Source organism: Colias croceus, chromosome 1, assembly GCF_905220415.1.
Source record: "Colias croceus chromosome 1, ilColCroc2.1".
NCBI lineage: Eukaryota > Metazoa > Arthropoda > Insecta > Lepidoptera > Pieridae > Colias > Colias croceus.
Window position 1 is genome coordinate 12,284,367 of NC_059537.1, and position 13,416 is coordinate 12,297,782.

Consider the following 13,416-nt stretch of genomic DNA (forward strand, 5'->3'; position numbering starts at 1 on the left):
TTGTTTTATACTAGATATGTACCTAGTGATGATAATATATTCTTCTTATTATCCAGGCTAGGACGTCCTTCAAGATTAGATTTTTTTAAATGTTAATAGGTACTTGCATATTATATATTAACTAATGATGAGTTATAAAATGAATTTAAAATTAGTTGCATGATAATGGAGAAACTACCAGGACAACATAATTAGTATGGTATTAGTTTCGTGTTCCTGTTTTTAATAACGTAACTTTTAATAGCTATACGAAGGCGATGAACAAACAAACTTGTATGCGGAAAGTTTAGCTTATGTGTTATCATACGTAGATCTTAAAAGTTTTGAATATTGGGCCAAATATTATAAAGTTGAATAGTCTTTTTGTTAGACTTAAACGGTTTCATTGTGATTTAGTGATAAAAACGGGTTACCATGATGTCATAAAGCAGTATTGTTTCCAGTGTGTTCCCACACGCAGTGATTGCGCTGAAGCACATATATATCGATGTCCGTTTTCCACTTTGGAAATAATACTGCATTAAGTCATCATGGTACGGCGGCTGATGATTCGACCTTACTGATACAAGAGTTTATGCAAACACATATGCAGTTATTCCGTTTTTATTTTTAAACTAGCGGTCCGCCCTGGCTTCGCCCGTGGTACATATATCGCAATAAAAAAGTAGTCTATGTTCTTTCTCAGGGTCTAAAGATTGTCTGTGCCAAATTTCATCAAAATCGGTCCAGTAGTTTATGAGCCTATTCATTACAATCAAACAAAGTTTTCCTCTTTATAATATTAGTGTAGACAAATTATTGTTCTCAGAATCAGTATTTGAACTGTCGTGAAGGTGTGCCATAAAACGGTTATGTGACGAAAAGTCGTAAAATTGTTGTTCCGTATACTTATCTGAAGATAAATACTAATTTACAACCGCTTATTACGCGAATTACGATACGGTGTTTGCTATCAAATATGGCTAAAAACTTTAAAGAAGTCCAGTGTCCCTAGAGTGAGAACAATAATATTGGACGTGATGGTGATGATTATAAAATTTTCCTTTATATTTTAAACTCCAAATATTTATTCATATAAATACCAAATTCCTTTACCTTTTATTAAAAATTACCTGCATGAGTACGGTAAAGACTTAACTCGACCAAATTATTTATGCTGTTTCTCCATTAACCATGCATCGTTTAAGCCACTTACGAACTTTTGACTGAACAAAATTTTAAAGTGATTTTAAATATTATAGGTACAAAATTAATTTCCCTTCGAGCAGGACTTTTAAAATACGTTTTTGTCAAATTGCTGGGCCTCGCATTTTCAAGATTATTAAGGAATTTTCTTTCCTATAGATGTTTTTGGTTCATTTGGTCTAAATTTATGTTTAGCGAAGAACACAGGACCATCTAATTTCTTCTATTCTATTTTACTGGAATTTTCTGTGAATATATTGTTTATCTATCTTTTATTCTGAATATTGTGGTCAATTCAAGGTATATCCATTTATGATAGAAGTATAGTATAAAATATTTAATACTAGCTTTCCACCCGCGGCATCGCCCGCGCAGTCATAGAAAAACCCGCATAGTTCCCGTTCCCGTGGGATTTCCGGGATAAAACCTATGCTATGTCCTTTCTCGGGTATCAAAATATCTCTATACCAAATTTCATGCCAATTGGTTCAGTAGTTAAGGCGTGATGAGTAACAGACAGACAGACAGAGTTACTTTCGCATTTATAATATTAGTATGGATTTCATAGAAATATTACATCTTACAAGTGCTATTGCATTCAATATGACATCTAAGCCTATTTTCTCGCAACTCAGTGTGGCTTCATACGAGTGTATGTCCCGTGCAATATATTTAATATAGTGGATCATATTATTATTTCAGAAGATATTCTTATCTTATTATTTTGTGTTGGCTTTTAATACATATGAAGATACCAGGACTATTAATGAAGAAATTGTATTGTATTGATACGTCTGTCATGTTTTTTTCTGCTTTTAATTTTCAGGGACATTTCATGATGATGGTATAGAGTTGTTAAGTTTTGGACCATCCTTATTTGGCCTTGATCTTTTATATTTACCTCTACAAAAGAAAGTGTAACTAGCGTGTGAGTTTGTTATCTTATATGCTATATTAAAAGTATTAGCGAATCCAATAGATATGACCAATTATATAAATTGTGTCACTGTAGAATGTATGTACCTACGTATTAATAAGTATTATTTTATGTTAAAATGAATTAAATTGGTACACTCACGTATTCATCTATATTTTCCTTTTCATCTTAGATGCTTGAAGAGATTTCATTATTATAAGCCATTTTTTGCGATGCAATGAATGCGTAATAAACTCATTTTTTAACCATCTTCAAAAACGAGGAGATTCTTAATTCTACTGTTTGTTACTTTGGATATTTCGAATAGGTGAATCGATTGTGATGATTCCTTTTTTTTCAAAGCTGATGCTATCCGGGATGCCATTTTAATTTTTATCTAATTCTGACCAGTGAGCAGTTTAGTTTCTTGTTCAAAATAATTATAAAAAGACGACAGGGTACATTTTTTATAATAATTTATCTCAATGATTTTTTTTTCTCGCAATTATACTGTTTTACATATTTATATGTCCAAATAAACATTTGTAGAATCGCATGTATAGGTCGGTCGATAGAGGAATCCATTATGTTATATCCACTTGATATCCCTCCGTCCATTTAAACTAACGATACTCCATTCTCTTCAAATAGCTGTTCCGTAAATGTATAGTAAAATATGTCTTTAGTTGGGGCCAATGTTAGTTCGATTATAACAGTTGCCATCTAGATATGATCTACATTGTATACATAGTGTAATAGAAACCTATACTACTTTGACGGTTTTTAAATATAAAAGTGTTAAAATGTACCTACATGCAATACATTTCTTTTTTTAAGCTATTGCATAGCTTCTATCGCAGGCCTTGAGCGCGGGGACCAAATCGAGAAATTCCGTAACGAAAAAACCTCACGCTCCCCACTCCGACGGGCGGAGGTGTGGCTTGAAGGCATAGCATGCAATAGCTTTACCGCGGCAGTCGCCGAGTGCCACACGTCGTATTTTTTTCTTCTTCTTTAATATTTAAGACTTCAGTACAGATGTGATATGCGGACACAGTTCAGGTTTTTCTACTTTTTCATTAGGTACAACTCATAGGTATAATTTACCATTGTCAGCCCTTTCATTCTGATTGATGACAAGATTGACCCTGACTGTTGGCACCATAAATTGGATATTGATAATCTGTGGTACACACAGCGTCATCTGGCAACACTATATTTCGGGAAGACATCTTTGATTTTACATTGGTCTTATATACGGCATTCTATACAATCCTTTTCTGTTAATTACTATTTACAATTGTTACATGAAATAAAATATACATTGAGATTAATTGCTTTCCATTATACAACCCGACATACATAACAGATTGGCGACGAGGACGGAGGAAGTGGAAATTCAATACTAATAATCAAGTGAAGAACATCGTGCGTACGTCGACCCATGTGCTCCTAACACCTTTTCCTTTGTTCCAAGGGTTCCACATCCCGTGATGATAACCCGCTTCACAACCTCCTTTTTCCTTTACAATAATATACAATACATTACAAGTACGCAAAATGGAACAGCAATTGGGGCAAGTATTATCTCAAATGTTAGAAACTATTCGAGGAATTCAAGTACAACAAGCGCAATTACAAGAACAATTACAAAATACGGATAAATCGGTGAGTGGAATTACATTACAACCATACGACGAAAACAATGAAAGTTTCGCATCGTATTTACAAAGGTTAGAAAATTACATTAATTTAAAAGGAGTCACAAATGATAAAACAAAATCACAGATTTTTCTGAACTGCATTGGTCCTAAATACTACCAAGTTTTACAAAATATTACAGCACCTGATTCTCCGAAAACTAAATCATATTATGACCTGATACAATTATTGAAAAACCATATCGCACCTGAACCCGGTGAAGTAGCCCAACAGCACAAATTTTGTTTAAGACAACAATACGAATGTGAAAGTATTTCGAATTATGTTGCTGGTTTAAAAGAACTAGGGGGAAAATGTAACTTTAAATGTGTGAGCTGTCAACACAGCACATTTGAAACTCATCTGCGAGTACAATTCATACGAGGTCTCCGGAGTACAGAAATAAAAGAAAGATTACTACAAGAAAGCTCATCTACAAAGGTTGATGATTTAATTAAGATTGCAATGGCGATTGAGACATCAAAAGCTGAAACAAAAGAAATGTGTTCTGGCCAAGTAAACATTAACAAAATTTCAACAAAATCAAATCATTTCAAAATTAAAACAAACATACAGCACCCTACAAAAATAAATACATACAAAAGAAAAAATATAAATAAATCATACAATTCATATCACAAGAAGAAGAGAGAAATAAAATGTTTTCGCTGTGGCAAAGAAAACCATACAGCAAGACAATGCCGTTTGAAAGATAAACTATTTTGCAAGAAATGTAAGATAAAGGGACATATACAATCGGTATGTTTCAAAGATCAAAAACAACTTGACTTAGTACAGGATCAATTCACCGAGGAAGATGAAATATATGAAATACATAAGATATTTAACAATAACATACACAGTGATAAATTTAACATAACCTTATTATTAAATGGAAAAATACATACTTTGGAACTGGATACAGGCGCTGCAGTTACTACATGCTCAACAAATTTTTATGAGAAATATTTTAGTAATCTGAAACTTAAAAATACATCAGTAAAGTTAAGAACATACACAGGAGAAATAATACACCCATTAGGAACTTGTAATTTAAATATTCAGTATAAGAACACAGTTATTGAAGGAAGAATCTTTGTAATTGACCGCGAAGTAGACACCGTAGTTGGAAGAGAATGGCTTAGAAAATTGAACTTAAATTTTGAATTAAATACAATATACAAAGAAGAACAAGACATAACAGAGAAAGAATTCAAATATAAATTACAAACATTATTAGAAGAATATAAAGAGTTATTTACAGAAGAAATAGGTGAAATCAAAGATTATCAAGCAGCATTTAAATTGAAAGAAGGTTCAGTTCCAGTTTACTTACAGCTCACACCGGTATTGTGAAGATGAAGGCGTTAGCCAGAAGCTACGTCTGGTGGAAGAATATAGACATGGATATAGAGAACATGGTAAAGCAATGTAAAACATGCTGTTTAATGAAGAACAACCCTACTAAAGTACCTATACACATCTGGGAATATCCGAAAGAACCATGGAGTAGAATTCATATTGATTACGCAGGACCATTCATGAATCAATATTTTCTTATTGTGGTAGATGCCTACACAAAATGGTTAGAGGTAATACCTACTACTTCTATCACAGCTACAGCTACTATTAATATTTTAAAGAAAATCTATACTACGTTTGGCTTACCAGTTACCCAAGTATCTGATAATGGAAGACAATTTATATCAGAGGAAATGTTAAGATTTTTAAAGGAAAATGGAATACAAGCAAAGTTTACAGCACCATTTCACCCATCTACAAATGGTCAAGCAGAAAGATATGTACAAACGGTTAAAAATAAACTTAAAGCAATGATGAACGAAGAAGGATCTGTACAAGATAAGTTACAAAGATTTTTAATGATGTATAGAAAAACACCTAATAGCTCTACAGGGCAGAGTCCAGGAGAAATGATGTTTAAAAGAATATATAGAACAAGAATAGATTTAGTGAAAAGAAAACAAGAAGTTAGAGATTGCAACAATGAAGAATTAAAGGTAAACAAAGAGTTTAAACCAGGGGATAGAGTACAAATAAGGATGTATGATAGTAACAAATGGAAATTTGGAAGAATATTAGAGAGGAAAGGAAAATTACATTACGAGGTGGAAGTAGATGGAAAGATACATCACAGACATATTGATCAGATAATAAAGACATCTTGTTTGAGTGAGAACTTTAATACACCAGATACTTACCGACCAACGTACCTGCAAGAGAATTCACCTACACCAGCTTCACCTGAAAAAGAATGCATACAACCTAGCCCTACAGTAATATTACATACAAGTCCTACTCGAAGAAGATCATCTACACAGCCAGTAGAAAGTCCAGGAAATTACCAACCAGAAAACCTTGTACCAGAAACAATTCCAGATACACATGAACCTACACCGTCCAGAATTGAAATCCGTCGTAGTACTAGGATGAGAAGACCTCCAAACAGATTGAACCTTTGAATTTATAACGAGGGAGAGTGTTGGCACCATAAATTGGATATTGATAATCTGTGGTACACACAGCGTCACTATATTTCGGGAAGACATCTTTGATTTTACATTGGTCTTATATACGGCATTCTATACAATCCTTTTCTGTTAATTACTATTTACAATTGTTACATGAAATAAAATATACATTGAGATTAATTGCTTTCTATTATACAACCCGACATACATAACACTGACCTTCAACTACTTTCATTTCAAATCGATACTATCTATGATATCCTAGCACTATAGCTCATAGAGACTTTCGCATTTATAATAAGCGATAGTATTATAGGTACTATCTGTGATGTTAATATGGAGTCAGGTTTATTAGAACTTATAATCCGACCAATCGTTATTATGTTGGTACTATTCATTATGTTGGTACTATTCATTATGTTGGTACTATTTACTGAATTAACATTTAATATTCAGGTAAAACAAACGGGCTATTTGTACAGGCGATAATTTATGAACTATTGAGTTCGTCACTTCGCTTATCGGCACGCAATTTGCGGTCAGCGGTTTTGTTAACATTTTCGATATTTATAGAACTAGGTTTTATGTATTGGAAAGGGTTATTGCATTAATTAACTTATAAATAAGGATTTAGGCATGTGTAGGAAACGCGTTAATTAAAGATGTTTTATGGTTTGCCTGGAGGAATTTTAATTAAGCTAGAAAACAAAAACTGGCAAAATTATCAGACAAAATTTAAATAAAAGATAATATTCCAAAGTAATAAATATCTGTGACAAAATGTATTGTAAAAAAAATTATGTGGAAGATGTAAGCATTATCGCCTACACGAATTAACCAAATTACCTACTCAATACAATATGGTTCTTAATCCATAGTAATTCTCATTAACCTGCCGCATCTCAGGTGTAAACTGTGATTTACAACCAGCCTAACTAGACCTATATCCCCTAACATTAATGTTTATGAAGTCTTATAGCAGTATTATTTTCAGCGTGACAAAGGGAAAGCGCTAGACGACCCATATAGCGCTGTCCTTTTTCCACACTGGGAAAAATAATGCTATATTCGGGGCAGGTGTTTAAGGGCTCTTTCTGGTTGGTTATCAAGGACATTAAAGAGATAAATAAGAAAGTGTGAAGCAGTAACGTTAATGGAGGAAGTCGTTTGAACAAGAATGATGGGAAAATGTTTTTGAGGGATTATTAAAAACAGTTTGCAGTCTATAAATATGTTGTGGAGGTTGTAGATTTTCTTGAGTACCGTTGCTCATAATATAGCCAGTATTGAGTTTTGTTTAAAAGTTGTTTCGTTATAATCGTTTAAGCAGTTATTTAAGACTATCCACCTATTATAGACATATAAATATATGCAAATGCATCAATCAGACTAGTAGAGAGTAATTTTGAGATGAAAAACATCCTCGAAATTAGAACGAAACAAGATGATTACAAACAACATATTATTTACAATCTAAATTATTTCAATTAAAATAATATAACTAGTCCTTTTAGTTTACGTAGCACCAATGTCTACGCTTTGGAGCTACGTAAACTAAGCGTAGCACTACGCCGATCCGCGCTTTGAAAATTTAAGAAAACAACTCATCGTAATAACATTTCATAAATCATATCGCGATAAAACTGCGCAGCAATCAATTCAATATACACTGAACATTTCGCAGCACGTCGCTCAAACTATTTTAATTAATTGAAAGCAGTGGATGGTGAAATTTGTGAAATTCACTCCTGCGTATCGGATCGCACGTGTGCCTCAGTTCGCTAGTTCCAGGACTTGCGCTGAATAATTTTAGACTTCATTTATACAATGTGACAATAACTAGATGGAACGCTTTTGTCTCTAGAATGTTATTTCTTTCTACTATTAATTTTGTAGACACAAGTACGGGTAGGTATGTTTTTATGTATCTAGGTACATATAATGTGAGAATAATTCGACATTCGAATAAATTCGTAATTATGTCTGTGTATGGTTAAAAAAAGAAAATATACTAGTATGTTTTTAACCGACCCGACTTCCAAAACGAAGAGGTCTTCGCGTATATATATTTTATGCTATTATATGGTAAATTAAAAAATAATTTTGCTATCCAATTTTTCAAACACTCATATAAATTTAGCGTAAGAACCACTTATATTTTAGCTCATTTTCTTCCTTAAAAGCTGTATTAAAAACGACCATCATGTCCAGAACATTGTCCTCCAAACGTTTGAGGAATTCATAAATAAATATGTCCTTAAGTGGTACCCTATAGACATTAAGGCAATATCCAGGCCTATCACGGAATAACCAATGAAATATTAGACGATTCGAGCAAAATGTTACTTCGTTTGCAGAGCGCCGTCCCTTTGGAGTAGTTTCGGGATCGAATTATACGTGATACGAATATTGTAGACAATAAACGTGTAAGTTAAATTCCTTTGATTTATTTGAGTTTATTGGTCTTTATAACTTTGGACAGTTTAGAAATGTTTTTTTTGAATAGCATGATCTTCTTTGAATTTGATGAATTTGGTGATTAATCGTCTACTTATAGTATTTCACTGTTAACTTATCTATAACGACCATTATAGCATGAGCCTCGTAAGTTATTTGATTGTTCATTAGATTAATTATAATCTTGGTAGTTTGTAGAGGGCCAAATAAAGATCAGAGATCCGCAGTAGGTATATCAAAATTAGTATAACAGTTATATTGTGATAGCGGAACTTACAATGAAGCATATTGTAATATAAGTATTCTTCACGTTAAAAATTCTTTAATTTCTCCAATTCTCACATAGATTAGATGACCAGATTTCTAAAAAACTTAACAAATATTTCACCCTATAAACCAACCTATACCAACTTAGAGTCCCTCGGTACAATTCCCGTATCTAATGTGAAGCGATACGATCCTCTACCAAGTCCCCTGTATAGGAAATGGTGCGATAACTTCACAGCAATAGCACTTTTAATCACCGTAAGTCCGGTTTACAAACACATTTGAGACAAGTACAAATCAGTGCTTTGTTTAGTTCCTAAATCTAGGAGGAAGGGTAGAAAATTTAGATTATGCCACTCAGAAATGAATGGATATGTGCTCTGGGATATGCTATATATGGGATATATTGGATATGCTCTTTTTATCGCTTAGAAGGAAACTGAAAAAAAAAAATTGTCTTCCTCCAGTCTGTCTAACTAGTTTTTCATGTTCTTCGTTAGAATGTCTTGTATTATTGTGAAGAAGTGTATAATGTAGATTTTGTTGGTACATTAAAGTCGTGATTTTTTTTATATATTTGGTTGTTCCAATGCCTCTTCCAATCACGAAAATGTATGTAATATCGTGAACGATAGAGTTTATTTCAAAATATAGTCTTCATTCAATCGTTTGGCTCTCATAAAATATTCACAATCATACAGCCGTTGCGTGTAAAACCTTTTAAACGGACTTAACGATCACTAGGTCACAAAATATCGTAAAATCATCGTCGAACAAGTTTATTTACAACACACACAAATCATAATATCCAGGGATCAGCATTATTTACAGTTCAAAATAAAGGTATTAAAAACTGTCAGCTCGGTAAACCAGGTGGTGCGATAAAAGCGAGTTTTTATGAATATTTACGGAGTCGTGTGACATTTAATAAGATGAATTAGCTTGTTTACTTCCTTATTTGTATTTACGTCTGCTAGGAACATGGATTTACGATCTGAATACTTTGGATTTTTGTGTCAGCCTTATCGCAGTTTTCTTCAGGAAAATAATTACAATTGTATGGAAGTTTTTGTACAGTCTGCTTGAATGGATCTCGTTATCTTTGTGTAGTTTATATTAACCTACTTGTTTATTTGTATACTTTAATCGTATAATTGATATTATTTTGGCTTGGTTAAACTTCCTTTACATTTCACGACAGATATATAAGGTATCGTGGTATCTAGTATTTTGTAGACCTAGAAAGTGATAGAGAAAAGTAATAAATACAAAATAGCAGTATCAAATGTTTATTTAACAAAGGTGGATAAGCGGTCAACAATGTAATCAACAACGAGTTCCTTAGCGTCATCAGCGGTAACAAAGTCTGTGTGTGTGAAGGATTCTCTCGGGATTCTTCTAACTGAAGCATTAGGGATAACAGCAGCCATCTCCAGAACGTCCTGTTCATCCAGGAGCATATCATTGACTGTGTAATGCATAGTAATGTCTACGGTTATTTTTGAGAGGTCGTATTCTGGGGGGGTTATTGACCCGTATTTGGACAGGTTTCTGATGAGACCGTAGCTCCAGCGACGGAACTTCTTATCACGGATGTTTTGGCCATAGTGCGCGAACTGCTTCAACGCCGATCCGGGCAAGAGCTCGCTGGGGTTCAGGATATCTTTCTGGAATGGTGGGCAAATGTTAATGATTCGATGTGGATATAAATTTTATGGTAAAGACGCTATAGAAGAATCAATGTCTTGTACCATAATTGCTCATTAAAACATTAAATAAATTACTGAAAATAATAAATATGTTTAAATTCAACAGCCGTTTGTAAAGATCAACGACGGTAGTAATTATTTTTTTAAAAAAGGTGAAATCAATGATATATAGTAATATTATTTACATCAGTTTACTCACAATAATATCGTCCAGTGATGATCTTGAACAGACTCCTCCATCGTCCTCGGTGGAGGCACAGGCGTTGAGTGTTTGCAGTTCAGTGATTTGATTGCCCCAGTTAGGCCCTAGGACCTCTACAAATCCTAGAGAAACTCCGAGCGACTGCAATGTTCATACAAATAGTTGTTATTATGTTTGTACAGGATTAACAAGAATAAATAGAACTGTTTTTTAGAAATATTGTGCAAATCTTAAATATAACTTCCATGATAATAAATAACTTCTGAAATACAAATACACAAAATAAAAGGATTTCGACGACGCTTTTAAGATTAATAATTTTGACATAGAACTAAATATAAAGCACTCATCAGATGGATGCTAAAAATAACATCAAAGTTCCGTTTCAAAGACAGAGTATTACGTGGGTTTCATAAAACTTATACTTACATAAAGCAAATCAGTACTTATAGCTGCTATTCTTAATTCACTGCTAGGGAAGTGATTTTGATAGCCGACTCCTGCGAGCAAATGAGCTGATGAGATTTTGTCATTGTATTCTGGCCTCATAGAGTTAAGGATCAGGAAGACGGTTCCTCCCTGCGAATGTCCGATGTAGTGAACCTGTTTCTCTCCTGTCTTCTCTAAAATATAGTCAATCATGGCGGGTAGGTCAATCATTCCGATTTCCTCGAAAGTGAAGTCGAAGAATTCAAACTTTTCCTTTTCATCGTCAGGGTTCAGTTTGATGTGGCGACGTGAATTGGCCACGCCTCTCGCGTTACCCAACCATACGTCAGCACCTTCTTCTACGAGATTGTAAGCTGTGGAAATATTGCGTCTTTAGTTCTTTTGCATCTCCATCGCAATTGTCACTCGTTTTTAAACATTCAATTGATTTATATATCGTCCACTTCGTATTAAACATTTTTGTATTTTATCTTGAATTATATAAGATTTAAAATGGGATGAGACAAGTATTATTGTTTATATCTTGCAGTATTTTGGTTATTATCCTTGCTACTTGACATCACAAAGATATCCAAGATAAGATTGCATTGAGATTGTAGAAATAAGATAGTGAGCATTAAATAATATACGGGCATTTCTCCGCAACTCGACGTCAAGCGCCTATTTTGCGTATTGTCTTCATTCTGAAATTACATTGCCGTCCGCAGACAAATGTGTTTTTATGTGTAAATAAGTTTGCTTACCGAGACTGTCTGGTCCCAAAGAGATGTATGCAGCGGCAGAGTCTGATAGACCATGCATAAGAAGCACTGGTGGTCTAACGATTGCATCTTTACCCTTTTTTCCATATGGTATCCTGATTAATTCCAGGATATAACCATCTTCTGTCACGACATCATGAGTTTCTACTGGGTATCCTTCTTCTATGATCTTTTCATGCTGAAATTTAAGAGACGGTAAGGTTAATATGATGATTTTTTTTATCTCTCGAGATGGTTGTTGTTATTACGTCTAAAGATTACCTACTTGAGAATTTTTATTTGTCCATTTTCCATATTATCATTTAAAAGAACAAAAAATTAACAAATTCGATGAAATTTTAGTAAAATATTTATAAAATGTATCATTCCAACGATAAAGTAATTTTATTCCATTTAATTGTAGGATTTTTGTTTAAACAAATTGGATTGATTTGAGCAAAGCCTTTAGGTAACACAATACATTTTCTCTGCAAACAAAGCTGTTTGTGCATCTAACAAAACTGAATAGGACTTACAATGTTGTACAATTTGTTGGAGCCTACATCAGTGGGCAGAGCCTGTATGGTCACCACAAGGCAAGCTATCGATAGTATCCCCAGCATGTCTCTATGATTAATGACATCGTTTCCTCAGAAACAATCCCTTTTTAAGTCCACCCAACTGATATGGTATCTTGACAATATTAGAGTTCATGACGCGTGGTTCATTCCCTTATCAATCTTCTAATTTGTGCATTAATTGGCTGAGTTTTTAACCGACTTCAAAAAAAAGGAGGAGGTTATCAATTCGGCCGGTATATTTTTTTTTTTTTTTTTTTTTTTTTATGTATGTACACCGATTACTCCGAGGTTTCTGAACCGATTTACGTGATTCTTTTTTTGTTCGATGCGGGATGGTGTCGAATTGGTCCCATAAAAATTTTATTCGGCTAGGCATAGTAGTTTTTATTTTATGAGCATTTTTGTCTGTACTCGATGACTTAATTTCAATGTAGTAAGTAACTTTGATTCACTTCCCGGTAACCGATTGAGCTGAAATTTTGTATACGAATGTAAATTGGATAGCGATGAAACATTATCATGACATGGAGCTGATCTGATGATGGAATCGGAAGGTGGCCATAGGAACTCAGTAATATATTGACTCAACTTTATCGAGTTTGGGCTCGTTTGATTCGTGTTGAAAAATACACTAAAAAGTATTAAATAAAAATAACTGCGTTAAAAACAACCGACTTCAAAAACGGAAAAGTAAGAAATAAAAAAGATTTGATATTATT

The 13,416-nt window shown here is 33.5% G+C and overlaps 2 protein-coding genes across 3 annotated transcripts in view; one reads left to right on the forward strand and one right to left on the reverse strand.

Annotated features, from left to right (window-relative positions):
* LOC123691193 (syndecan) overlaps window positions 1-13,416 on the forward strand; it is a 255,125-nt gene that overhangs the window by 136,058 nt on the left and 105,651 nt on the right. The window lies entirely within an intron of this gene.
* LOC123691183 (lipase 3-like) lies at window positions 10,289-12,741 on the reverse strand. The gene is made up of 5 exons (XM_045635469.1): window positions 12,653-12,741; window positions 12,120-12,315; window positions 11,356-11,729; window positions 10,924-11,067; window positions 10,289-10,682 (listed from the first exon to the last, which is right to left on the reverse strand). Exons 1-5 carry the CDS (start codon window positions 12,737-12,739, stop codon window positions 10,305-10,307), a joined length of 1,179 nt encoding a protein of 392 aa, XP_045491425.1. The 5' UTR covers window positions 12,740-12,741; the 3' UTR covers window positions 10,289-10,304.